Genomic DNA, 27,686 nt, shown 5'->3' on the forward strand with positions numbered 1-27,686 from the left:
CAAGTATATGCACACAAAAGCTGTTACCTTGCAGAGCCCAGCCCTCATTGGAAAATGTATGTGTACATTCGTGTGTGCATTTCTATCAGTAGCTTTGGTATATTCTTCGTGCGGGGCTGGGTGCTGTAAGGGAAGCGGGAGGCCTTGATTCTGTACCATTAACGCACTGAAAACCCTATCACACAGGCTTTGCCTCAGTCGATGGTTCCGAAGCTGATTGTCTATAAAAAGGAGATTGTACAGAAACGATCCCAGGCAAAGCCACTTTTATATGACAGTGAGTGCACACTAAAAGGGTATTTGTGTCGGACCATATATTGTCTTTTATGATGTAAGACTTGAAAGTGAATGGCAAAATGAAGCAGTCTAACATGGCAAATCAGTGGTCAAGTCATACAACTTCTGCTCCTACTTTAATGGGGAAAACCTGTTTAAAACTGTTTTTCATACTTCATTTACATATTTAGCTCAAATAATGCAAATAAAACTTCTTCCTTACAGTATGAGGTGATACATACACTCCCAATGACTGAATGAGCTGAGATGATTAGCCGAAAGCAACTGTTTACTGGTTATGAGATTTTCGCCCTCTTCGACTATACAATCGCTTTGATTTCGTTCATAATTGAGAGGGAGAGCATAACACGGTTACAAATGTCACTCATAAATCACCCTCTGGTTTAAGAACCTTCCCTTCTTCTTTCTCTTGCTTTGTTTCGTCCTCTTCCTCAGGACCAACCCCCTCTACCTGCGATCCAATCCATCAGTTACTCCTCAAAGACTGTCATAGGACAGGGATGAGTGAGAGCAGGGGCTGATGGGACTTGTAGTTTTGTCTTAGGAGAAGGTGAAGGCCGGAGGCAGCAAGCGAAGGGTGCAGAAACACTGACACATTGAGCGTTAAGAATCCGTGTTACAAAATCGGGGGAAACCAAACACTGCTCTGAAGAGGAAAATGATAGCAAGTCTTAATTTTTACAGGTTAAAGGAAAAGTTCAACTCAAAATAAAAACCCTTTTCTATGTCTTTCTTTATTCTGTGGAACACAAAAGCAGATGTTTAGTAGAATGTCCAAGCTGCTCTCTTCCATTCAATGGAAGTGGATGGGGACCAAGTGTTGTCTTGCTCCTAAAGCGACAAAGCACTATGCAAGCATCATAAAGGTGGTGCATATGACCTGTCAAGTCTTCTGAAGCCAATTCACGAAAAAAAAGTTGTTATTCACTGCAAACAAGTTGTGGTCACCATTCACTTTCATTATTTCGAAAACAGTAGCTTGGACTATATATATATATATATCATTTTGTGTTCTACAAAAGAAATAAAGTCAGACAGGTTTTTGAAGACTTCTGGGTGATTAAATAATTGAAGTATTTTTCATTTCTGGATGAACTAATCCTTTATGAGGGCTAACACTGAAAAACTGAGAGAAAGGGACATAGAAAATGGCTGAGAAAGAAAGAATGAAAGCAGTATGAGACCTTCATTCTTCTCACGCTCTCCTTCCATGCCACGTCTCTCTAAATGTGTGCGTGTGAGACAGTGCACGAGGGTTCAGCAGGACACTTCCATGGTGTGGCTGACCTGCCCAACTCCCTCACTGCTATCTGAGTTTGTGCATGCACGGTTGCGAGAACCATCCACGGAGCCGGCGCTGGTCAGAGAAGCTGTCCGAGAGCGAACAAGACGGGTCATACTGGCCGAAGGCACTGAGAGAAAAAGAGAGAAAGAGAGATGAGTAGTCATTTCATATCCACAAAGTTCATCTTGGGCTGCATGATGTGTTGCAGAGGAGGCAGGGATGGCATGCTTGAACTTTTGGTCGAGAATAATTTCAGCCTCAAGCTGATAACATTCCACCGCAAATACACCAGAATGACTCAAATCCAACAAAAAAAATATCCAATCATAATCTCTATATCTAAATGCCCATGGTTTCCGTGCAAAAAGTCATTTTCTTAATAGGTATTTTTCTTGTTTTTCAGTAAAAATCAATATCTAAACATATACACGCAAAATTGTGTAACAATTTCATTTTTATTTACATATTTTCATTTTCGATTTCACTTCCCTTATCCCATTTGAATATTTCACTTTGTTTTAAACATAAATCAACCATTTAGATTTTTGATCAAAACAAGAAAAACATTTTGTGAATAGGGCAAAAAAAAGATTTTATATAGTATTAATATTTTATGCACTAAGTAATTGTGTCTGATTTTATGTTTAGATATTTGTACTGAAAATAAGAAAATATTGTCATTGACTATTTTCTGTTTCATTCCAATAAATCTGAAACAGAAAATAGTATGTAAAAATATATAAATATTATAAATATATAAAAAAAAAAAATACAAAATACAAAAGATCTTGCAGCCTACGAACGCTCTTTTAAAGGTGAAATTTCAGGAAAAGGGTGCATATTTTTATATATTTGAAACTTTTAAAAATAATTCTAAGCTAAAAAATATATATTTCATGTTATTTTAGTCTAAGTTTATGTTTTCAAATAACTGCCATGCAGAGAGCTTGAGAGCGCATTCAAAGCACATTTTTCCTCCAGAGGAAAAATCACTGGTCAATAAAGGAAATAATGAATGAATGGAAATATCAGTCAGGGAAGGACAAATACATGAATTAATCAAGGCCAATCAAAAAAGCAAGGGATTAGAAGACTAAACTACATGTATCATCAACATGAGGAAGAGGGCAGGCGTGAACAGGAAGCAGGAAGTACCTGGCCCCCCACTCATTCTCCGATCCTTCACATAAGCAACTGAGAAAGGGCAGGAAAATACACATATAGTACAGATTATAACAAATACAACACCTCCACACAGACATTTATTTACATGCATACACTCACAACTGTCTCAAAATGGGATAAAGACACACATGGGAGAAAGGACACAAAATATTGGATCGGTTTACATTTGGCAGTGAAAGAATCATTAAATGAACTGATTTTGGTGCTGATTTGCCCTGAAACATTTGTTAGTAAATACATTGACAGTCAAAATGATATTAAATGAATTAGACTTACTGTAGCCCATTCCCTGCAGGAAGTACTTGAAAGCCTCTGTTAGTTTCCCAGGCTGTAAAAAAAAAAAGAAAGAAAGTATGATCGAGACTTCAGGTTCAATTGCAAAAAGGACTGTGACGTGTTTTTTCTACAGCATTTTTTTGGCTGCTGAGATCATTAAATTATACAATTTGCTTTGTTTTTCCTTATTTGTTTTATAAAAAATTTTAGGGACATTTTTATTACTTTTGTACAATACAAATTCTGGTACAGTGTTGGGTCACCCTTGTAATGGACTATTTGTTAAAGACTGATCTGAGATCAGACACGTCAAGCAGTCTCACCTGTGTAATTTGAGGCATTCCGCCTGAATCAGCCATCTGAAAGAAAACAAATACTTTTTTTAATCATATATTTCTGAAAATGTATATGCCAAAATGTTCAAAGTGAAAAGTTTTGCCTCTATTTCTACAGTATGTTTGTTCACTTGCCTTCAGGAATGTGGTGTTGGTTGGATCCAGCTTTGAGTTGCACTCAACCTTAGAATAGAAAGCATTTATACTGTTTTTAACAAAAATGTAAATGTACGAATGTATCAGTGCATTTACAGAGTTTTTTATAAAGAAAAAGAAAAGTCAGAGAAGATAAAAACAAGTTTTTCAAAAGGCAGTTGAATGATGGGCAGTAAAATGGATGGTGTGATGGAGGGAGGAGATTATACTGTATATATATATGGAGTACGTATGTGTGTTCTTGAGGTCTGTCCCAGTTACAGCGGCACTGCAGAGATGACTCATATTCCAGCTCTAAGGAAAGACAGCTGCGCAGACGCATCTGTCTGCAGGCTCTGTTCGACCGGCGCTGACACTTTTGGAATGGGATAGGTGCCACTTTTGAACATGTTCACGATTCTAATGAAAACTTCCACCACAAGTGTCTGCATTAGTCAATGGATGTGATACTGATGGTAGCAACCCATCTTTCCTCTATGTGTACTTCCCCCAACCAATATACTGTATATAATATATATCATTTTTATAGACGTTTAATAATTTAAAATAATTTTTGTATATGGATGTTTTAGAACAGAAACTGGAGTAAAACCAGACAATTAATAGTACTGTTATTGTTACTATTATTATAAAATGGGGAATATTGTAATAATTAGAAATGAGTAGGTGCGTCCAAACGATTCACTGGTAGCATCTTGCTTTTCTGATCTGTCATTTTTCTCAGAATTTTCCTTGCTTTATTTATTTATTTTTGTGTTAATCTCTTACTCATCCTTCTGTTGTTTCTTCTGGTCCAACCTTTTCATCTTCCTCCTCTTGACCCAAATTACTCAAATCCTTCGCTTCTCTCATCCTTTTGTCATTTACCTCTCACTCATCCATCTTATCCCTTCACCGTGTCCCTCTTTTCCCTCATCTCTCACCCTGTGTGTCTGATTAGATGTGATGGGGCACTAACCCAACTTTCATATGTTAGATTAAAGGACCATGGCACAGAGTTAAAAATATCCAGTGTGCACAAGCTGGCAAAGCCCGGGAGATCAACCCTGGGGCCGGTGCCATCTGCTCCCACGAGAAAAATGGAGAAAGAGGGAGCAAAACAAAGGAAGAGAAAGGAATGCAGAAGGGATTGACCCGTCTCTGAATGACAAAATACGTACTCGTTCGACAAATATGACAGAAAGACGGAAAGGAGAGACGTTTGGTTGGAGGAAGAAAATTTGAAATGAAAATAAAAAAAATGATGAGGAAACCATGATTACATTTTTTTCTCCCTAAATATCACACACAAAGACTCACCACGCCTTCCTCAGCCGGAGCATTATCACCAACGACCAGCATGGCCGGGCAACTGCAAGAATGAGAATTGAGAATTTAGTCTGATCACACAGGTGTATGTAAATGTGACTACTACTCAAGAGTCAAATTAACATAGTCCTCACCTCAGGGTCTTAGCATTTAGCACAGAGCCACTGCGGTTCATTTCCAAATCCCTGCGGCTGAAAAAAAAATCCATGTCATGTTTTTTTTTATTTACCAAATCAGCATTTTTATTCAATGCATGCATTATGTATCACTTTGTATACATATTAGCGAGGCGGTGTGCATTTACCTGTTGTACATATTCCAGAAGAGCTGTAGGTTAAACTGGTTGACGGTGTTATTGATCTGTTGGCGGTAGTTTTGCACAATTTCTGTGTTGTTCATAAGCTCTTCCTGTAGTTCAAATACAATAATACATGTTATGTTAGCTAAATAATATTTAGCTTGAGATATCAATTTAACAATGGCATTTATACTTGATGAAGAAATCAAGTCTTAGATATGTATTTACTATTATTTTAATTCTTATTATTTATTTATAAGGTTACTCTATATGTGTATCCATAGTGAAACATAAGAAATGTAGATTAATTTCTACCTGGCTGAAGAGATGGGCCAGGACAGTGTCTGGTAAAGCACTGGTTAGTCCAGACAATTTTGTAGCAGCCCAGTCGATCCATCCTTTCCCATTGGGGTCAATGTTGAGTAGAACCAGACCCTCCACAAGATCAGGGAAAATCAGCTATGTGTAGAAAGCACAGTTGAATTGCACTGAATGTGAATGAAAAGACCATTGACCAACATAAAAGGCTGAGATTTAATACTAACAGCAAATTTGGCGAGGATGTAGGCACCAGCCCCGACTCCAATTCCCACAATGCTCTTGAAGCTATAGAAAAGAGAACATTAAGTAATGAATAGGTTATCATTACATTAGCATAACAGCCTATATTTAAAGTCCCCCTATAGTCAAATAATGTTGTCCCTTAAAACACATCTTTGATCACCAAAATGACATATTTAAACGTTTTTTTTCCTGTGAAAAAAATATTCATGTCTCAAAATAGCTCGAATGTAACTCTACACCCTTGTTTCATTTGGTATGCGAAACCATGAATATGCTAATTAGCCCCGCCTCCACTCACTCATACAGGCTTGTCTACAAGTCAATGTATCAGAGTGGTAATAAGTTTTGTATCGCTCTCTACAATGTTGGACACATAACGATAATTAAAATGATTGGCCGTTTGCTTGACTATGAAACAGCTAATACAGCTGCCTTCTAAAAATCAGTATCCTTTGAAATGCTTTAAACAACTTGGAACGTCAGTGGAGAAAGACGTCATATATAGATCGTAATATATCGGCCTATATACAAAATTCACCCACTATTGCTAAATAAATATATACACAATTTTTCATATCTTCTCTTGAGAACCTCTACTTGGCAGCAGCAGTTAATGATATGCTATAGCCCGCCCTCACATTGACATGATTGGTTACAATGTGTAAAGACTGACGATTTCAAACTGCGTTTTTGAGACTGTCTGTCTTCGGTAAACTGCCGTTTTAAGGAGAAAATACTCAGCAATTGTGTTGACTTATGAATTTGCACATGGTTTGTCTTGAAGCATAGCCTATTAAAAACACCAGACATATTAACAACATTAAAAACTTGATCTTCACCACAGGGGGTCTTTAAGAGTGTAATAACTCACCCAAAATGTTGCACCACACTAGGAAGCATCCCAGCTAGCTGATCCATGGTGGGATACTGATACCTAGGAATAACAAGACCAAAAAAATAATAATAAAAATAATTTTAATGGATGATGGCTCTCTGGAATACTTGATTCTGATTGGTCAATCGCGGCATTCAGTCGCTAATTTCATCGTCTCAATCCTCGAACTCGCGCGCTTTTCTTTCATTCAAACGCAACTGGCGCCATCTTGTGTCTCAGTTATCAACTGGAGTGAAAATCACCTCAGAGCAATAAGTATTCATTGGGGTGTTCGTCTTGCTAGGACAACTGTTTAGTACATTGCACATTTTTTCGCGGATGCTTTAAGGTCATTTAGCCTACAGGTAAGATTATAAAATAATTTAAACTCAAATAAATATTTCATGTCCACGTATTTATTTGGCGAGTAGCAATGCAATAAGTGGGATAATGTAGGCCTACAGTAACCGACATTACAATGCAATCATTTATTTATTTAAACTAACTGTCACCTGCCTTTTTGAGCATAGATCTGAACTTAAATGGTTGTAATTAATGCTTTGGAATACATAAGCATAAGGTTGGTCTTTATTTAAAAAAGATTGTAGCAGGTTGTTGCAGTGACAGTTAACTGCTGACAGGCTAAGATGATTATTTTTCCAAATTGATTGAATGTCTACATATATTCCTTACATATGCGTGTAGAATGGCTAATACTGGTGTATAAATGTTAATGTGTGTGTTCATCATACCCTTGTGGCATCTGGGGGGCACCAATGTGCTGGCCTGGGGCGTCCACGTGGCACACCACAAAATGCTTAGTGATCTCCAGCATATCTTCATTGTGGAAGAAGGTGTTGAAGCACAGCTTGTCTGCTCAGAGAAAGAGAGCAAGACATTGTAGTCTTTACAGAAACATATTGTGTGGTTACCTTTGTAAAATGATGGTAAGATGGTACAGATAGTGTGTTACCTCGATATATAGGCTATATACCATGCATGCACAGAAGGATTATGTTCCTATGTGCCTGTGGTATTTACATCGTACATCTCCAACAACCATGTAATACATTGTTATCCCAGATTCCATTTGATCCCCTTTCATAACGTTGTACATTATATAAGATTACTGATTATAAAAGAATACTTCAAATTTGGGACAGTTCGTTTTTTCTCTCTTTCTGCTCATTTCTTTTTCCAGAATCATTGGCCTATTTAGATCATAAAATGAACAAACAAAACAACTTCAGTGTTCTAGATAACTGCTCAAGCGCCACTAATAACTCATTTTAGATCATGCCATTTCCCTAATCAACATCAAATGGTATTTTGGCAGGTCTTCAAGTTTATTTAAAGGAATAGATTGATCAAAATACTGACTCATCCTTATGTTGTTTCAAACCCATATGCTGTTACCTATTCTGTGGAGTACAAAAGTCGAAATTTTGGAAGTCATCCATAAAGCTTGTGTGCGGTATTATAAGTCTTCTGAATCCCAAAAAAAAAAAAAGTAAAATAAACTAAGAATACAACATACAGGTTTGCAATGACATGAAGATGAGTAAATAACGACAGGATTTTTTATTTTTAGACGCACTGTTCCTTCAGTGGATTTAATGAATTAGCCTACTAACTTCTGAAATTGGATTTCTAAAATTGACCCTCCTCACCAAAAACTTGCATTTTTAAATCTTCTGCATTGTGGCATGATCATATTCGAGTTTCATACCCTTTAGTGAATGAACCCATTTTTTTCATTCCCTCCCAGCTTTATTGCTCACTTTGCATTTTTTATAGGCCAGTGTTTCCTGTCTGTGGTCAATGTCTCTCTCTCTCTCTCTCTCTCTCTCTCTCTCTCTCTCTCTCTCTCTCTCTCTCTCTCTCTCTCTCTCTCTCTCTCTCTCTCTCTCTCTCTCTCTCTCTCTCTCTCTCTCTCTCCCTCCCTCCCTCCCTCTCTCTCTCTCTCTCTCTCTCTCTCAAAATACTGACTCATTCTTATGTTGTCCCAAACCCATATGCTGTTACCATTCCATGGAGTACAAAATATGGAAGACATCCATATAACTTGTGTGCGGTACTATAAGTCTTCTGAATTCCAAAGAAAAATCTGAATCTCTCTCTCTCTCTCTCTCTCTCTCTGAGTCATGTTTTGTGATGGAAGGATGGCCATGCATACTAATACATGTATCTGCAGCAGAGAGGAGAGTCAGAGTTACTGTTACTGCCGCAGTGCTGACCTTGCCCACTCCCCTCCACAAACACTGCATGATCGGTATGTTTGGTGACCTACATATTTCTCTCTCTCTCTCTCTCTCTCTCTCTCTCTGTTTCTCACACTGCATATAAGAACTGGCAGACAATAACACACTTCAGGAATAGATCATGAGGAATGGGCAGATATGGAGAGGAGGAGAGGAAGGGATTAGGTGGAAAGAGGATGGAGAGAGGAGCAGTAGAGGACAGGAAGTGATGAAAAGAGCTCTCGGCCAAGGTTGACATTGACAGAATGTGGAATTCAATATCAAGGTCAATAGCGACCCTGCCACCTTTGTTCTGCTGACCCATAAATGGATCTAATGTTCCTTATCATGCCATAGATTAAATTCCCATAATTCACATTTAGTACAAAATAGACATTCATTCCATTTTGTTTATAGCAACTCCTTCCTAAAAAGTATAGCAACAATGAACAAGAAATAAAAAGCTCTGGTATATATATATATATATATATATATATAAATATAATTTTATTTATATTTATTTACATATATAATAATTTATATATTATAGGCTAAATAAGTATTAAATCAATACAATATACATACATTTTAACAAATACAAAATTTATATAAAAATAATAATAATTAAAAAATATATAAATAACTATTAAATATTATAAATAAATACAAATAAACAAAAGATTAAGTTCAATCTAGTTTGCCATATTTTGCCGTGTTTTTGCCTTGTATATCTTTGTATAAAATCACATGTTTTTATCACATGTGGCGCTGATCACCTGTGCACCTGAGATCAGCTTCACCTCACACTGCATGCAATCGGTTAACAGAACTGATAAACTGCAGTCAGCTGGCTTCCAAATTACAGCTCTGATCACAGCCCACACACATTCCTTCCAGAGGGCTGCTCTTTGATAACGCACATATGCAAAAGTACACACATAAACACACGAGCGTCTCTTTTTGGTTGTGGAGATGGGGAAATTAACTTCAGGTCAATGCATGGAGACAGATGGTGTACCAAGATTGAAATGGTGCAGTGCGTATTGCTTTGGGAATTGGAGAGCAATGTGGGTATAGTTTACCTTTGCACAAACAAATACAAAACATTTTGTTTACTTACGGTTGAGCCCAACATCATGGTAGGTAAGGATAGCTGGCTTGTTGCCCTTGGGAGCCCCGCGGATCACCACATGCAACATCCCATAAGGGGTTTCAATGTCATGTTCCTACAACAACAACAACAACAACAAAAAGTGATTTCAACAAACAGTCTGAGAAGGTCCAGGCCAGACTTTTCCTAATAACCACTGACCTACGATGGATCACTTGAGAGACCTGAACTTTACAGTATGTATATATATATATAGTAGTACTGACGTTACCATGTTATTCAATTTGTATTAATTACCAGGGTGCAGTCAAGTAAATTGGGCCACTTTTTGACATTGAGTTGAAATAGGCCCCTGATTTCAGCCTGTATGTTGTAGCTAAACACAAACTAAAACAATTAAAACACTTATATTGTAGTTACAATAATTGACTGCTAAAATTTCGGCAGGGACCGAAAAAATCTATTTAATCAACAGTGGCAAGAGTTAAAAACAAGACTAATTAATTTATCATAAAGCATCTCTGATCACAGATTGACTACACACGGTCACGTAACAAGCTTTTAATTGGCAGTTCCAAAGGCATTTTAATCTGACCCACATTTAGTCTCAGACTTTATCTGTCCAAGCAGAAGAGCGATGAATGTATGCGTGCGTGTTTTTCTTGTCCTGAGGATTATTTCAGCATAGCCTTCCAGAGTTATGCACAAATCCTAGCAGACACCTCACAGACAGCTTTATGCAGATCCACTGAGAGACGGGAAATAAATCTCCTGTGGGGTTTAAGCCCCTTTCATTTGGAGTTTTTGATGTTGGAAAATTCGTGGAAGGTCAGACCAGATGCAAATGGTCTGTGTGTGTGTGAGTTTAGTGCAGCTGTTTGTCTCCCTCTGTGTTTAGGTCAAAATTAAATCTTGTGGCAGCTGTCACTGTGCCGCAAAACGTTGAGCATGTTTTCTAGGGAGATAATATTCAACAAACACTGATAGGATAAATAGGAATGTTGACCTAGATAACACAGTGCTATGCAAATATGGGGCAGAAAATAGTAAAGCATCATAATAATCTCTCAAGAAATTCTCTTGTAGCTGCTCATTTGTATTGTTCAAGGTCACACAATTGTCCTTGTAGGAAGATTTTGTTATTAGACTGCAGACATAAGATTTACCACATGCACAAACACTCGTTTCTGAACACACGGCAGGTTACTGCAGGGGTACATCAGAGTGCACGTTTCACCCGTGTCAGTGTGTTAGTGTGTCAGAGCAAATGGCCACCTCACACATGACTGGACATTTCTGCAGAACTCAGAATCCCAACATCACAAATACATGATTTAAAAGATGAAACAATTAGTCTTTTTTCTTTTTCTTTTCTTGGTAGTTTTTTTAATTACTATTAATTATTTTTATTTAATTTTGTGAAGATTTAATTTTTTTTGAAGATTTTTTTTTGGGGGGGGGGGGGGGGGGGGTTGTATAATAATTAGTTATTATAAATTAAATACATTTGACATTATTATAAATATGCAACAGTCGAACTGTTTCACAATTACCGGTTCAGTAGGTCAAGCTAGTTATTTATGACCACAGGGCAAATCAAGTAAGTAACAATTTATTCAACCAGCTAAACGCTTAAGAATGATAATATAGCCAACAAATTATTATAAAACCATTTTTTGCTGTTTATTATTAGCAAAACAAAAGCATTGTCTCTCTTACTCTCTATTTACATTCCTGTAATCACAGATATCCCACTCACCCCATCCCAGCACTCCGGCATGGCTCTTTAGAGATTGTGTACGCTTGCTTAAAGGAGTATATGAGCAGGAAGAAGACACGGTCCGCTCCGGGCAATGGGACTCAGATGCAGGTAACCAGAGAGATGCTGCAGTTGCTACGGCGTCTCTTTGTCTCTCCCCATCAAGGGAGTTTTGCAGCGCTGCTGTCCCCTCCCCCAGTACATTTCATACCCCACCCCTGCCCTCTCATTGGCTGACTGCAAAAAACAGGCTGCCTGTGATTGGCTGGGCTTTGTGTCAGTCTAAATCTATTGTGTTCTTTCTGTATTTGTCCCATATTTTCATCTTTATCTTCCACATACTCATAAAGGCCTGGCTATTCAATCATTTTATTGCAATTTAGCAGCGATATTGTGCTTGATTCTCAGAATAGAGGGAATTAAAAAAAAAATTTCATTATTTACGATTTACTGCTCCTACATGAGCAAATGTATCATCTGAATATTATTATTAGACAAAGACACCACACGCAGAGTAAAATGGGCCAGGTCAAATAAATGCCATAAGATTTCATAGAAAGGCTCTAGCAACACACTCAATGTGACACGAGTCGTGTATGTGGCAGCGTCTGCAGACTTGACTGCGTCTTTTGAGTGCGAGTATTTTTCTCTGTGTATGTTCAAGATTAATCCCTTTGTGGCTGACTTGGCTTTTGCTGTCTCGCTTAAATGCACAACCTCTATCTCCTCCTTTCAGTTGGTGATCGTATACACAGGTGTAAAAACAGTTGCATTGTCATTGTCAAAAAAAGAATGGACTGCCCACCGTATCACACCACACAAATAAGTGCTAACATATTTTTAGTGCTTATTCTTTTGTAATAGACATTTGTAGAGTACAAACAAATGAAATCATACATTTGTGCCAACTACAATTTGGTATAATTGGTTACTGCCCATCCCAATACAAATATACTGTAGTAAACTGATATAATGTACCTTGAAATCACTGCAAGTTACATAAATGTATCATAAAATGAACCATTTAATCTTCTGATGTGTAATTCTGTTTCTAAAATATTATTTAGAATATAGGAGGCTGTATTTTAAAAACGTTTTGTGTGTCTCTTTAAATGCAAATTAGCTCCAGGCTCCAGGAGCCTTTAGAGCTCGTGCTTCCGATACTCCGGCAACAACAAAACTGGAGAATATCACTCAGCCAAAAAAGTTGATTCAACGCGCATGACACACAAAACTGACGGATAGCTCTGGTGGAGAACAGTGAAACCTTCTAAAACTTTTAGATGACACACAGCTCATATCTCCATCACAGCAAGTTACCGAAGCCACACATGAAATCTCGTCGCAACACATGGTAGACGTGTTTGTGTAGCACAGAGTGGCTTACTTGCACTGTATATATGATGTGACAGGCAACTAGTTGTCCAGTCCAGTTTCGTTCACATGGGCTTTCCTAGAATGTGGATTTGAGTCCTGAAAATGTACGGGTGGGAGTTCATTGATGCGGTTCTTACTCCCGTAAATAACTCAACTGTGTGTGAACATATACCGTATTAAGGACTCAAATACAGGGCTGACAACCGTATTCTGTTGCTGTGTGAACACATCAAAAGTCAAAAAATGTTTGGTTTATTAACTTTCAGTGTAATCTTCTTTCTTTCTTTCTTCGTACATCTTTTTCTTTTCTTTTTTTTCTTTTTGCTTGCCATTAGGTAACCATATTGCACTTCCAAACACCTATTTAATTATCCGTTCTCCATCACAATTAAAACCTCTCACTCGATGAGTGTGCGGCTTCCAAATCCTATCATCTCCAGCCCCAATCCGCTGTTTGGATTTCTCACTGTTTTATTTCAATTCATTTCTCTGTGATTTAGTCCTATTTCTGTTAGAGGTGTGAAGAGATGATGCAAACTGTGAGACAGAGATAACATGAGGTGATAAAGTTCTCATACCTCAACTTGTATCTCAGATTTCAACAGCAATTTGATTTCTGTAACTGAGTGTAACTCTTAGTTATATAATGGATATATTATATTATATTAGGCTATATTATATTATATTGTTGCACAATAAGACCAGAAACGTGCATTACAAATTTAAATAGGGTCCATTTTGATGTCATATTAATTTTTAAAGAGATTTATGTGAATTACAATTTAAAAATCACATATGTAATAAAAAAAAATCTGGCACAGAATGATTAAACTACCAGTTTTAACCAGCAGGCTGGTACTGCATTTTTCCATTAGTGCTCTGAAGTGGATATTGATTGAATCTGTAGGCTACTCTGGAGGTCATAGCAGTGCTGCCATGTCTTTCATTCTTTCTTTGTTTTCTCTGTCTTGCTGTCTTTAATAATCAAATGCCAAAAAAAGAAATAATGACGCTATGTCAACCACACCATTTTGAATCTGACATGTATGGCTCAAAACCCTCAAAGATGGGCAGTTTAAATGTAAATCATAAGTCAACATCAAATACGCACAGGGAAAAGTCACCGTACCTTCCAGTCTCCTGTAGCCACAAAGGTATCGCAGTTTTCCTGAAGGAACACAAAAGGTCAGGTTCATCAAAGCCAGAGTACATTTGTTTTTAATATGCTATTACAATACATTTGGAGCAACACACTGCAAGGTCCCGTCACCGAAGAAAGGGTTTCTGTGATGGAAACAGTTACTTGAACTGTTGTGTCTGCTGTGAAAAAACTGAGTTTTTCTCAGGGGTGTAAAAAGTACTGAGAAATGATACTTAAGTTAAAGTATAGAAACCAAAATATATAGCTCAAAACATTTGTAGTGAAAGCAAAATTGATTTGTACAATTGGAAAGTAAGGAAATTGGAAAGTAGAATCTAGATTTAAATCACCAAGACCCAGTAATGTATTTTCAAGGTCTAAATAGAATTCTAAGGAGTAAAACATAGAATTTACTCCTTACTTAAGAAAAAGTGCAAGTATTCCTTTTAAATTGAGTACAGTAAAAATGCCCCCAAATAATACTAAGTATAATAATAAAGTATAATTCCTCAAGTACTTTGCACCACTGGTTGTTGTTTCACTAGACATGTTGGTTAGTATGTGGGTGGCTAAGCTGGCTTCAGATCAGCAGCTATTTGTGGAAAGACATGCAAGCTGAGCTTGCTTCACTGCTGATATGAGGCCTGTTTAACTCTATTATACATGGAAGTATAATGGTAAAGTGTTTTGCTGGTCCAACCTCAGAATTAATTAGTAAAGACAATAAGAACACAACGTGCAATGGAAAAAAGGTGAAATGAGTACAAAAATGGTGTAAAAGAACAGCTTGAGAACAGGACTGCATCTTCTTGCCAGACAATTGTATCCCTACAGTCACTATAGGAATGACAAAAAAATCCATCTCATTCTTCTGAAAAGGCAAGGAGACATGAGTTAGCACGAACTACATTAGATATAAACAAAGCATCCATTTTGGAAAAGCAAGTAGAACTTATAATGTTATTCTTGTGCAGATTGGCAGAAGCTGGAATAAAGCCACAAACCTAAAGAAAGAGGTTAGTGCATGCAGTTAGAGCTGTTGGCAGCAGAAAAGCAAAAGCTGTTTTAATGTCGGACCAGCAGGTGTCACTCCTTTTCAGGATAAAAACTCTAATGCAGTACCTCAGAAGTGCAAAAGGGGGCAGCCTTACGGGTAAATAACTTTGCCTCTTGAGGAATTGAAACTTATGACATTACAGGTTATAAAGCTTTGTCCACATTGCACATAAATCTGATTTGCATTTCTAATACCACCCTGAGTAATGCCATTTTGGAAGTGATCTATTTGTTTATACTGTGTTGTCAATATCCAGCATATCTGCATATGTTGCCATAGCAATGATGTAGGTGTTAGCACAATGCTAAGAGACAATAGTGCGGTATCATGTAGGGTTGCCACCTATGTCTGATAAAAAACCGGGACATATTACCCGCCCAACTGGGGGGAGAGGGGTGTTTGAAGACCAAAAATGAACGGTTGAACACCAAAATTTAAATTTTAACTGTAGGCCCGCCTATACACCAAATGCTGCGCAAAAATATATCCTATATTCGCGTATTTTCAGATTTTTGTTCATGATTTTTTTTTTGCCCCTTTAATAAGCATTTAAAATATTCACAAATTATATGGATAAAATGGTTTTCTAAGGCCAAACACTATATTTCTAAGGCTATAGATGATTTATAGGCTATTATAAATGTTTCTGAAAAAGTAACGAGGCATTTTAATTGTTTATTAATAAACTAGTATTTTCTAAATCGGCTGCAACATATCTCCATCTCCGCTGTAAAGCAGATGCGCCTTTAGAGAAGAAATTCATATGGATTACATAATCAGACTGTATTTTCTTTTGATTCGAATTTGTTCGTTTAAAAGTGGACATTTCAAGCTTTAGCCTATGGGCTTGTTTATTTTGAGACGCGATCCAGTTCACGGAGACCATAAAAGAGCGCGACTGATTGTTTTATTTTATTTTACAAAAGCACAACGTTTTCTTGTTATTGTGAGTTTACACAAATAAAAGTAGTTGCGAATGATGTATTGTTGCGAATGATGTTTATTTTCTATGACCAGAAATGATAGAGTAGTAGGCCTATTTTAAGTTGTTTCCACTGTTGATAGAAAAACGGAAGTGCTCGCGCCCGCGCCTCGTGCAGCAAGCGCGCTCCACACTCAGATTACATGCGCTTCTTATGCGCTTCTTGAGGCAGACTCGACTCACACTAGCACACACACGCAAGGTCTCTCGCTCTCTGCCGTTGCGCGCGCTACACAGTTTGAACATACATATTCACGTAGCCTTTCGAAAACCGGGACATTCAGTGTCCCGGGAGAGTGCGTAAATTTCCCGGGACAGGTTATTAAAAAGAAGGACAATCCCGGTAAAACCGGGACAGGTGGCAACCCTAGTATCATGCTATTATGACAACATATTCAGAGCCATTACTGTACTATTGACTCATTTATGCATAATTTTGTGTACAAAATCATTCACTTGTTAATCCATTCACTATAGTGAATGCCATTTGTTAACATAAAGGAGTGGATTCAGACAGCTATTAGCACTTCCAAGCTTAAGCCTATGAAGTTTTAGTCATGTTTAAAAAAAAATCCAATTCGACCAACAAAAACCTGAATGAATCTGTGAAAATCTGTTAAATTAACCAGATTTCATGTGATGGTCTGAAGTTCTGACTGCAAACTACTGATTTGTCAAAAAAACAACAACAACAACAACTATTTTTGCTGTTGTTGCTGATTGTCTAAACAAAGCCTAAGCGTTATTCACAAATCTTACTTGTTGCTTGTTTGTATACTATTATCATGTGAAAAGCTATTAGTTTAAGCGAAAAAAATGACACATTTATTTAATCTATTGACTATTGCTTAAAATGTTGCTAATGCTAGCAGTGTGTATGAAACATGGTGCCAAAAGGAACATTTCAATGTTTTACTCATCACACCATGTGAAACCAAATGGGTTTTTGGGTAGAGAGAAAATATCAGGCCTTGTTTGGTCTTTTCTATCATAATTGCATTTAAGGACTTGACACAAATTAGTATCCCTTAGTTGGAGGGGTGGACATGGTCTGTGCAGTTATCAGCCTACCGGGAAGTACCCGCTGGTCCGACGGCGCGTCAGGCCGAGCCAGTGTCGGGCGATGGCATGCCAGCGTTTTGGGGGGCGAGCCTTGTGGGGGGAGGGCGTAGCACAGGGCAGCGGCACGTGCACACACTGTCCTTTAGCCTGCCACATCACACATAGACACAAACACTAGTTACAGCACACTACAGCAGACAGTGCCCTCAATAGTATCGGAGAACAATGCTTTGGTGCCGGAGGTGAGAAGCTGAAGAAAAAAAAATTATAAGCATGAATGATACTGTGTGATATGTGGGAAAGTAAGCAGCAGACATAAAAATCCATTCAACAAGCTTTGACGAATAAATTGTGATTATCATTTGTGATTAGTTGTTATCATCTTTTTTTAGGGTTTACCTAGGGTTTATCCTTTTCATTTTTGTAAAGTTTTATTTACCAATATTTATAAATGAATATAAACCAAGACACTAATAACCCAATAAAAGCTGTAAAATAGATGTTTTTCATCGCTTTCATGAATTAACTAATGTGAACACATAACGTTATTGTAAAGTGTATCTAAGAATTTATAAATAGGCCTACCTGGCATGGAAAATTACAATTTTAGAATTTCCTGATGTTTTCAGCTTTTTAATGGCTGTAAGAACCCACCCAGTGCTTTTGATTGGTTGTCTACATTGATTTAAAGGGATAGTTCACCCAAAAATGAAAATTCGTAGTGTAACAGCGTAGCGCTCCTGTGTTGTACGTCACACGCATCAAATGAGAAGAAAATGAATAGTTGAATAAATAGTTTTTTTTTTTTTGCGCACAAAAAGTATTCTCGTCACTTGATAAACTTAAGATTGAGCCACTTGGACTATTTTAATGATGGGCCGGCAAGTTTCAATCCCTTAGAAGCCTATGGAGGAGTGATCCAGCTCTCAGATTTAATCAGAAATATCTTAATTTGTGTTCCGAAGATGAACGAAAGTCTTACGGGGTTGGAACGGCATGAGTGTGAGCAATTACTGACAGAATTTTCATTTTTGGGTGAACTATCCCTTTAATTAGATAAGGGGTAAAAGTTACAATGGATTCCAAACACACCAATGTTTAGGGGGCAAGGACCCTCTTGGAATTGCTCCGTTTATTAATAAATTGATTTCAGGTGTACTAGTATCACTTAAATATCTATTATTAATTGTGCTCTTAATATCATAGCACTTCTAAAGAAAAGCAAGAAAGTAGCACACCGTTTGTTGCCAGTGTCCCAAATTTTTAACTGATATTTTAAAGCCAATTATTTCTACTGACATTAAAGACATGCCATGCTTTTCATTTCACATTTGCTTAATACATATGAGTGGATTAAGATAAAATGCAGTATTTGGTGAGCATAGATAAATCCTTTATCGTGAACACACACATCCAATTTTTTGTACTCTTGCCTAAAAACAGGGGGACATTTTTAACCGGTCTACTATATTTAGCTATGCACACACTCTCACATACTCACCATCTCTGTTTCCTGTCCCCTGGATTCTGGCAGTAGCGGTTTCTCCTCAGTGAATTGCTGATCCTTCATGCCAGCCATCCTGGAGTGCAACCTGCAATCACCATGGCAACACACACACCTGAGATTAACAAGGCTTTTCGACAGCAAACCCTAATCCAATCAAATTCGTCTTGCTGCTCCAATATTGTAAAATTACCCACACTACCATTGCTCAAACCATGCATGATGGTTTTCATACATGGCTTTCCCTGCTGGGGAAAAAAAAATCAGATCATACCAGCTTAAAGACCCGATAATATCAAAACTGTAGTTTTGTGGCTTTTACTCCATGTCTGTTAGCTTTGAGGTCATCTATATGTAGTGCACTTCTAAAAGTTGAAATAAATTAACTTTAACTAGATATACATTAAAAAATTACAGAATTTTTCTTCTAACAAAATGGACCACAAATGTTGATGACTCATCCTGCACTACAGATTTTTGTCCAATCAGATGTTAATTGTAGAATCAAAATAAAAACCACCTGTAGCCAACTAACAAGTGCGTAGGTTTACAACTGCGACGTTACTAAAGCCTGTTGACGTAACCTCTTCATTATGCCCTGCCCAAACTTCCTGTTTCAATAGGAAATATGTACAACTGCACTTGTTAAACAATTTCCCACGGGTCTTTAAGGTGGTAAAGCTTGTCAACCAATCAAGCTGTGTTTTGGAACATAGCTAAGCTGGTGGGGACTAGGTGGACCTCTGACCCACTGTGTGGCAGGCACCTAAACCAGCTTGTTTGGACCAGCTAGTAACCGTGTGTCTTTTTCCACTCCCTAGTTCTCTATGGAAAGAATCCATAATAAACACATAAGCATTTGGTCCTTGATCCAATAAGTATTAGGATACAAATGACTCAATTACATACAACATGATTATGACATCATGCATTAAATCGTATCAGCAACATAATTATTCTGATGACTTGAAGAAGACAAAATTTTCCATAAGCAGCTTACAGTATGCTTGCTGGAAATTTCAAGGGAGTGAATGTTTTAGTACATTGCAACATTCTAATGGCTGCCTACCTGGGCAGTGTACTGAACTAGGGAGCGAATTGAGACACACCACATGTAAAACCAGCTACCATCAGGAGTTGGTTTTAACTGCATTTTCAGCAGGGCTGAATTTTCAATCTGGCTCCAAACAATAGAAAACTGCATGTGAGTATGGGGTTTTGTGGACTTATAATGAGGTGGCATTGTGAACATGGCTTGAATGTTGTTTGGTGGTTAGGTTCAGGATGACACGAAAAAGGTAGAAACCTTTTAATCGCCAGGAGCACATCGCCAGTTGTGACACTAGCTCACAGGTTGTCTCAAGGGATCTGTTGATGGATGAGACAATGTACCTTTCCATTAGGTAGGCTACTTATTAAACTCCAGCTGTGTAGCTGAGGGTTGCCGGCTTATGGGAGCTCCATCAGTGTCAGTTGATATTTCAATAATATGATGCTAAGCTAACAAACACCTCCACAGCCTAGTAGTGCTAATTAACTAATCTCTAATAATTCTACAAAAACATAGACAAAGATTATGAAGAATGGCTTCATTTACAACCTTAATGGAAATATTGATAGCATACACATGTAGGCGAAGCAACAGTCATTAACATCTATAGTAACATTTAACCTTCTTGGCATCTTTAAAAATACAAGTGCTTTGAGGACAAGTTCCTCATAAACAAGAACATGAATTAGAAATAAAGAAAAAAAAAAAAAACTAATCCAGATATTAGTGCATATTATTGCACTTTGACATATAAATCTCTCAGAAGTCAAACAATAACTGAGTTTAATTCAGAACCCTTCAAGCCAACAGAAAAGTCATAGTCCTGGAATCATGGGCAGTGTAAATCAAACCCTCGGATGTGAATGGATAGAATGATTCAAAGCCCTGCAAGGAATGATTATTTTGGTTGCATAACACCTCCCATGAGTTGATTATAACGAGGTCTAGACATGACCACAATACCCTCAATTGGCCTCTCTTCCTCCCTCCCTTCCTCTCTGTCACAATTCTCTCTGTAGATCCATCTCATCTTCCCTCCTCCTCCCCCACATGTACTGACCTTTCTCAGATCATTATTATAATCATTAGCACTCTGTTTTGGTATACTATAATAGAGCTACATTTTGACTCTTTCTAAAGAGAACATGAGCGGTGCTTGCCAGTGGCTCCACGCAACCACCATTGAATGGTGGTTGCTAGGTATTCCGAGTATTTTCTAGGATGTGGCATGTGGTTGTTCACTAGCTGAAGTCAACAGAGCCCACCCCCACTAGATATGGCTTAGGTCCCGTATTCAACTCTTTTTTCACACATTTTCTCCGCCAGGTGAAAATGTTAAGTCCAATTGCTTATAAAAGTAATACAACACCTCTTCTAATCAAGCTGCACAATTTGAGGTACCAGCAAAAGTTTAATATTTAGGTTTAGAGATTTAAACAAACCTAAAATAGGATCAATAGTAATAGCAACCTTGCATGCACCGCTAATAACTGGCTAAAATTGTATTGGTCTATGGTTTATGGTCTGTATATACTCTATGTAGATATATAATTTAGGTCTATAATATTTAAGTCACATTTTCTATGGGTTAAATATAACATTTTTTCTTTTAAACTAGTTCTTAATCAACAACATTAGTGTTATCCTGTAATCAAAATTACAGTACAGGGAACTAATAAATACATTCATGTCAAAAACCAACCTGTAGCCAACCTTATCAAAGAGATTTATTTTTTGTGGGTTCTGTACCCTGTCAGTGTTGCCATGGTAACCTATAGTGATGCCATTAGACAATCTTCACGGAGTTGGATAACCTTTACTTTCCTTTATCCTTTTCGACAGCTTCACTACTGGTCCTAACTGAGGTAAAAGAAAAAAAAAACAAGAGTTTGGAGTCACTAAAATAGATGGCCACTCTCAGACACGTTTAGAGAATGTTGGCCATTGATCTAGATAGAGTTCACATATAGAGTGCGATTGAGCAGACAACATCAGCCAGGGCTGGCATATGACCTGGCCCGGTGACAAAAAAGAGTGCATGAGGGAATATGACAACAGAATGACCATTGGAAGAGAATATGCCAGACACCAAATCAATACATTTGTTTAAAGGCAAGGGTCTGACCTGATATACAGAATCCCATCAATACCTGGAAACTGGGTTAGGACAAGACAATGTGTGTTTATGCTGTGCACTAAAAAAATCTGTTACAACTAAATCTATGTCAGATGGATTTCTGAAGTCATTCTCTGAACACAAAACAGGCAAAAAATCTTGGCACAAAGCTGCCAAGAAGTTGAGCAATACAGTCTCATTGGCATCGCTATTAGGTTATACAAGTGATCAAAGTTTTAATTAGCCATTTGGATGCTAACATTATTAAGGTAAATAGAACATGGCTGCTTAAGCAAGGTGTAAAGAGTGCTAAGTACCACCCACATACTAGCAGCATCAAATATAACAGGAAATAAAAAAATAAATGTCAAATTTATGTCAATGTGGAAATATGGGAGAAATCAGCAGAAGACCTGAGCTATAGCTGTTTTTATAAAGCACTTGTTGCTGTCTGGAAAAAGTCAAACATCAAGGCAAATACTGTAAACTATCCTCCGTTTACACCGACTAAAAACTAGCTTGGCCTCATTGCTAAGTTTGTTTTCTATGTGTTTTTATAGAATGAATGATCTTCTTGTTCTTCTAATGTGTATATATTTCATTCAAGCCCAATATTCTAATAAGGAACCACTCTATAAGGTCAAATGTAGAGGTTGATGGAAGATGAAACAGAAAATACTCAAATGGGAATAAAACAAGCTCACGTAACCCTTACACTTAATTGACTGTTCCAGGAACGTTACAATCATATACTGATGCACACCCTAGTCCAGTGATTCCCAAACTTTTTCTGCCAGGGCCACCTTTTGTAGAGAAAAAATATTTCTGTCATGACAACTTTGTGTGTGTTTGGCAAGGTAATGGATATGACCATGTTGAGAAGTTTTGTCTTGGCTGAATAGATCTGCTATGCTGCTGCTGTTATTGCTGCTGCTGCTGCTGCTTCAGAGCAAGTACAGGACTTGCTACTGCCAATACATACGCGACACGTAGCTGTGAGCAAGTAAGACATACTGCTGATCTATTCAGGTGGAGCTGGGGAAGGTGGAGGGTTTCTGAAAGTGAGCTGCAACTGCTACAGCAAATGTTGAGCTGCGAGCACATTGGCTGTTGATACAGCAGGAACCAATCAACTGTGCCCAGAGAATGATGTAATTGCAAGCCAATTGAGTTAAGGACATAATGAAACATTGTAATTAATACAGTTCTACAACTTCAACGGGCTTCTCTTTGTGTTTGGATGTGAAGTCTCCAAGTGGCATCCTTCAGCTTTCAGCTTCATACCGTCAGAAGCTAATATTTTTGACACAACACAATGTGGTCTCTTTATTACCCACCGTTGTACTGGTGAATCTGAAAGTGAGATATGCCTCATCATATTTTCTTTTCTTGAGGCTGTTTACACTGGACAAACATTTTTGTCCTTTGTGTCAGAAGTTGTGGTTGCTGGAATATGTCAGAAATAGAACTGGCATCAGTTTACTGTCGGGAATTTGTTGTGTCGTGCCGCATCCAGTGTACAGCATCATTGTTTTGGAAATTTTCACATTAGAAGTAGATTTATAGCCTGCTTTACATTTGGCACTGACAGAACTTTCACAGTCTTGTCTATGCTTAGTGCAGAACCATGCATCGTTATTTTATCTTTTTACTAAATTCTGATTCTTTAACCACGCCACCTAGCAGTCTGTTAATCCCTGACAACAACCGCTACAACTGATAACAGCTACCATTCATGTGGGTCCTGAGTAGGGGTGGGGGGAAAAATCGATTCTTAGATGCATCGCGATGCGGACGTGGACGATTCTGAATCGATTCACAATTGTCAAAAATCGATTTTAAAAAAAAAAACAATTTTTTTTAGATATATATTTATAATAACGTAAAATTGACGGAACGCGAAAGACGGAACTCTGAAGCGCGGAAGTGCAGTGGCCGGACCGTCTGTGGCGTGCACATCACAGAGACGCGGACGCGATGGCTGAGCGCCAAATCCAAACACCCTCCTCGTTAAAAGCTGACGTGTGGAAATATTTTGGCTTCTGAAGTTGAAGGGGGAAAGGAGCTGGACAAGAGCCACACTAGTTGTAAGCTTTGTAGAGTAAAACTAAAATATTTCGGAAACAAGACACATATGAGAAGCCAAATGACACGTTTCCAGCCAAAGAGGAAAAACACTCGGCTGTAACGTTACCGGTCGTTGTTATATTATTAATTTACTACAAATATGCTGCTGCTAGTTCAGACACACATGTATTTTCCTGTTGGTTCTTTGCAATGTTAATAAAATATATTGTACGTTAATTCTTTATGGGTCATTACTTTGTACTTTTAAAGCAAAGTATTTATAGTCACACACACACACAAAAAAAGATTCTGATAATCGATTTAGCATCGAATCGCAGCCCTCTGAATCGTAATCGAATCGAATCGTGAGGTGCCTAGAGATTCCCACCCCTAGTCCTGAGTGTCATCTTGAGGTAATAAAATGTCAAATTAATATTTTGTGTTCATATATTTACTTATGTGGCAAGTAGCTAGGATAATTTCACAGTGGGGTCTTATATCACCCTGAAGAGGTTTCTCTGCACAACAATCTGCTGACTGTACACTATCCCTTGGCCTCGCCACACCCCCCTTTTATAACCCTGAGCCCCCTCTATGAGGCGTACTACCCACTTTGGGAAACACTGCCCTAGTCCAATTGACAATAACAGAATATGGATTTGCATTAAACTTGAGATAAAAAGCAGCTGTGGAACTCACAAAAACTCGTAATCTTGATCCCTCAGAGAACTCACTTCACACCTCCAGAGGGATTCTGGGTAACATCCGAAGGGTCAATAACAGCTACAGTATCTGCCCTGATAGTGTTGTACCACCAGAATTAACCATGTTTCCAACCCCTCACACTGCCTCTTGTCAGGAGCTGCCTAGTGCGGTAAGCCAGGCTGACAGAAGGTGAGTTGGTATGTGGTCCTCAATAAAGCTGTTTTACCTAGGCCAAAAGTACAGTAAGCTGGCTGAACCTTTCCTTAAAACAGGTTTATACTGTATGGATCAGTAGGAAACCAATCCAGGGATATTAGGTGCATTTTCCTTGAAAGATTAATGGTTCCATTTTGATAAATAGCCTGCATCTAAAAGCTTTCATGAAGCGATTTTTCGCTTCGGCCTGAGCTTTTATCACAGCTGCACACCTATTTAGGTCAGAATATAATACAATCAAATCCATAATGGCTTTCTTCAATCATGTGCAGTCAAATTTATGGAGATTTTTATTTATTTATTGTAGTTCATTAAAGCGAAATTGGTATCATGTGGTTCAGTTGATTCTAAGCTTGGGGGCACTGGAGGTCAAGGACTGCAGAAGATTTCCAGAACCCTTTTGAACAGAAAAACATCCAAAGTACCAAAGCCACCAAAACAAAACAATGTATATCAAGGTCGATACACATCTCTGAAGGCAACATATATGGACATTATTTTTTTATTATCAAATAACATATAACTCAAGCAAGAACTGATTGTAAGATATCATAAGATAACAATACCTCATAATTCAGATCCCTATATAGTTGATGAAACCTAAATGATAAAATGAATATTTTTACATTAAATCAGCTTGGACACATAAACCTACATCAATGGATAGGTCACAGACTCAAGGCTGGAACAATCAACAGCTATTGGCCAATGGATTATGAGTAATGATCTAGTGCTGAGTAATGATGGTTATTGACACTTGACCTTGTTTGGCCATTGCCCAGTGATTGGTCAACAAATCAAGGTGGTCAGACACAGCAACGAGCCATGGAATTCACAAGCAAAGAGACAAACAAAAAATGAAGGTATGGATGCTAAAAAAACGGAAAAGGCTACAACCTCAGTTACAGGCGGAACTACGTACATTGTCTGCAGCAGGCTCTGTGGAACCGTGCAGCTAGTCTTGGATGGAAAGTTCCAGAACAATCCGGGCCCCATCTATCAGTACAAAACAAGATCCATTTGTAATTCAGCTATACACAATATTTGGTATTCAGAAAAATCTTAGTATTCAGGAAGCCCCCTCCGAGTCCTGCACGCTAAAATGTAAACTTGTCCCAGGGCATGCCTCTTTCAAAGATATGTTTTATTGAAAAGTTCCAGGCATTTTTAAAAAAAATCCTCTGTAAATGACATTCTTTATATAAATCTCAAGCCAGGAGCTTCTATTAGAGTAAAGCTAACATGCAGTTTATTAAAAAATATTTTTCCATGCTCAGTGGAGAACAGTCCAACAGTTCTAACAGAGAAGGCTTTCAGGATGTGTGTGAGACCGAAAAGTTTCCAAGGCGTCTGTTGCATTATTATGTAATGTAGAAATGGGGGCATCTCATTGTTGTCTTGCAGGGATACGTAGCAACAACCAAAAAAAGGATCAGCCTTGCATCAAGTTGCGTCAGTAATGCCATCTTTCTTTTTACAAGGCTAAATATTACTTAAAATATTTACTTACTCTTTAAAAAAAAAGCATGCCACATATTGTTATTCATCTTTGCAGCTTTAATGATCACACACAGTAATTAAAATACCAGCTTGAATTTCCACCAACCTTTGAGTTACATAGATAATATGTATTTCAGCTTCATGTTATTTTGTCAACCAAAGGTGTGGTAGTCGCCATTTGCCGTATTTAAACCACAACTGTTTTATTTTAAACCCAACATAAATATTTTCATCTTTAGGCACAGGCTAACAACATCACCCATCACCACTTTAAAGCTGAAAGTGTCAAGGCTTGTGATAAGTCCCAGTTATCCACCCTGGAAAGTTCCACAGCCCTCCTGGCCTCCCAATGCAAGCTGGAACCCAACCAGGTACACTGGCGTCAGATATTTTGTGAAGTGTTATTGAGATTAAGAAAACAAAAGCTGTGCTTATCAGTTATTACACAGACCCGGATACATCTCAGCACCATAGCAGATAGCATTACTCCAATGAAGAGAAAAGGACACCTGTTAATAGACTTACCCTGAATTTAAGGGGTGGTCTGGATGGACCGCCACTGGCTTGTTGTTTTTTGGCAAAGCGTCCTTGTCTGACGCAGTTATTTTGTGGGGTTAATAAATTTAACCTGCCGACTACCCATTGACGCCAATGCAGAGGCTGGTACTATGAAGCGTAGCTTGTGACACAAGCGCTGGAATACTCTCAGCAGGGACTCTAATGTTTCTCCTGAGGTGGAGTCCCTCAAGGCCCATTGTTGAGGCACTTTTTGATCTGCTCTGTCCATTTGCCACGTCTTCAAAACAACCAAGTAGTCAACTTAACCTAACAACAGATGTCTTAGAGTTCTCTTGAATGATCTTTCTAATTTGCACCTTTTTACAACAATCACCGCAATGACTAAGGAGATCTTTCTTACCTTTGCTTAAGGACTGTGTTCCTGTTGTCGTCTAAAAAGATTTTGATGTGTTTAGCCTCTCTTTTTGTTTGCTTGTGGGTGCCTTTCAGAGCGATGCTGTCTACCCTATGAGGGCTATTCTGTGTGAATCTCTCTACCTCTGTTCCACCCTCCCTCGTTCGTTCGCTCACTCTCCCCCTCCCTTTTTTTGCTCTATAATAAACAGAGAACACGTGTCCTCTTGGATGATGCAGCCTGAGCCATACCAACAGATGAGAGCGAGATAGAGGGAGGGAGAGAGAAAGAGCAATCACAGAGAGGG

At 38.1% G+C, this 27,686-nt stretch overlaps 1 protein-coding gene across 7 annotated transcripts; it reads right to left on the bottom strand.

Annotated features, from left to right (window-relative positions):
* Positions 1–1,306: 1,306 nt before the first annotated feature.
* On the bottom strand, positions 1,307–27,528 carry ndrg4 (NDRG family member 4). Of its 7 annotated transcripts, XM_056250835.1 has the most exons (18): positions 27,386–27,467; positions 25,889–25,962; positions 18,809–18,899; positions 17,317–17,454; positions 14,195–14,233; positions 9,939–10,044; positions 7,331–7,451; positions 6,576–6,638; positions 5,686–5,746; positions 5,456–5,599; positions 5,147–5,250; positions 4,977–5,033; positions 4,834–4,885; positions 3,514–3,561; positions 3,367–3,402; positions 3,044–3,095; positions 2,738–2,776; positions 1,307–1,709 (listed from the first exon to the last, which is right to left on the bottom strand). In XM_056250835.1, exons 2-18 carry the CDS (start codon positions 25,960–25,962, stop codon positions 1,555–1,557), a joined length of 1,380 nt encoding a protein of 459 aa, XP_056106810.1. In that variant the 5' UTR covers positions 27,386–27,467; the 3' UTR covers positions 1,307–1,554. The 7 variants fall into 7 exon arrangements, with proteins under 7 accessions (XP_056106810.1, XP_056106817.1, XP_056106811.1 ...); XM_056250842.1 differs by lacking the exon at positions 25,889–25,962 and having other exon boundaries at positions 27,386–27,528; XM_056250836.1 differs by lacking the exon at positions 2,738–2,776.
* Between the last annotated feature and the right edge of the window lie 158 nt (positions 27,529–27,686).

Source organism: Rhinichthys klamathensis, unplaced genomic scaffold (genome assembly GCF_029890125.1).
Source record: "Rhinichthys klamathensis goyatoka isolate OS25496 unplaced genomic scaffold, OSU_Roscu_1.1 h1tg000076l_1, whole genome shotgun sequence".
Lineage (NCBI taxonomy): Eukaryota > Metazoa > Chordata > Actinopteri > Cypriniformes > Leuciscidae > Rhinichthys > Rhinichthys klamathensis.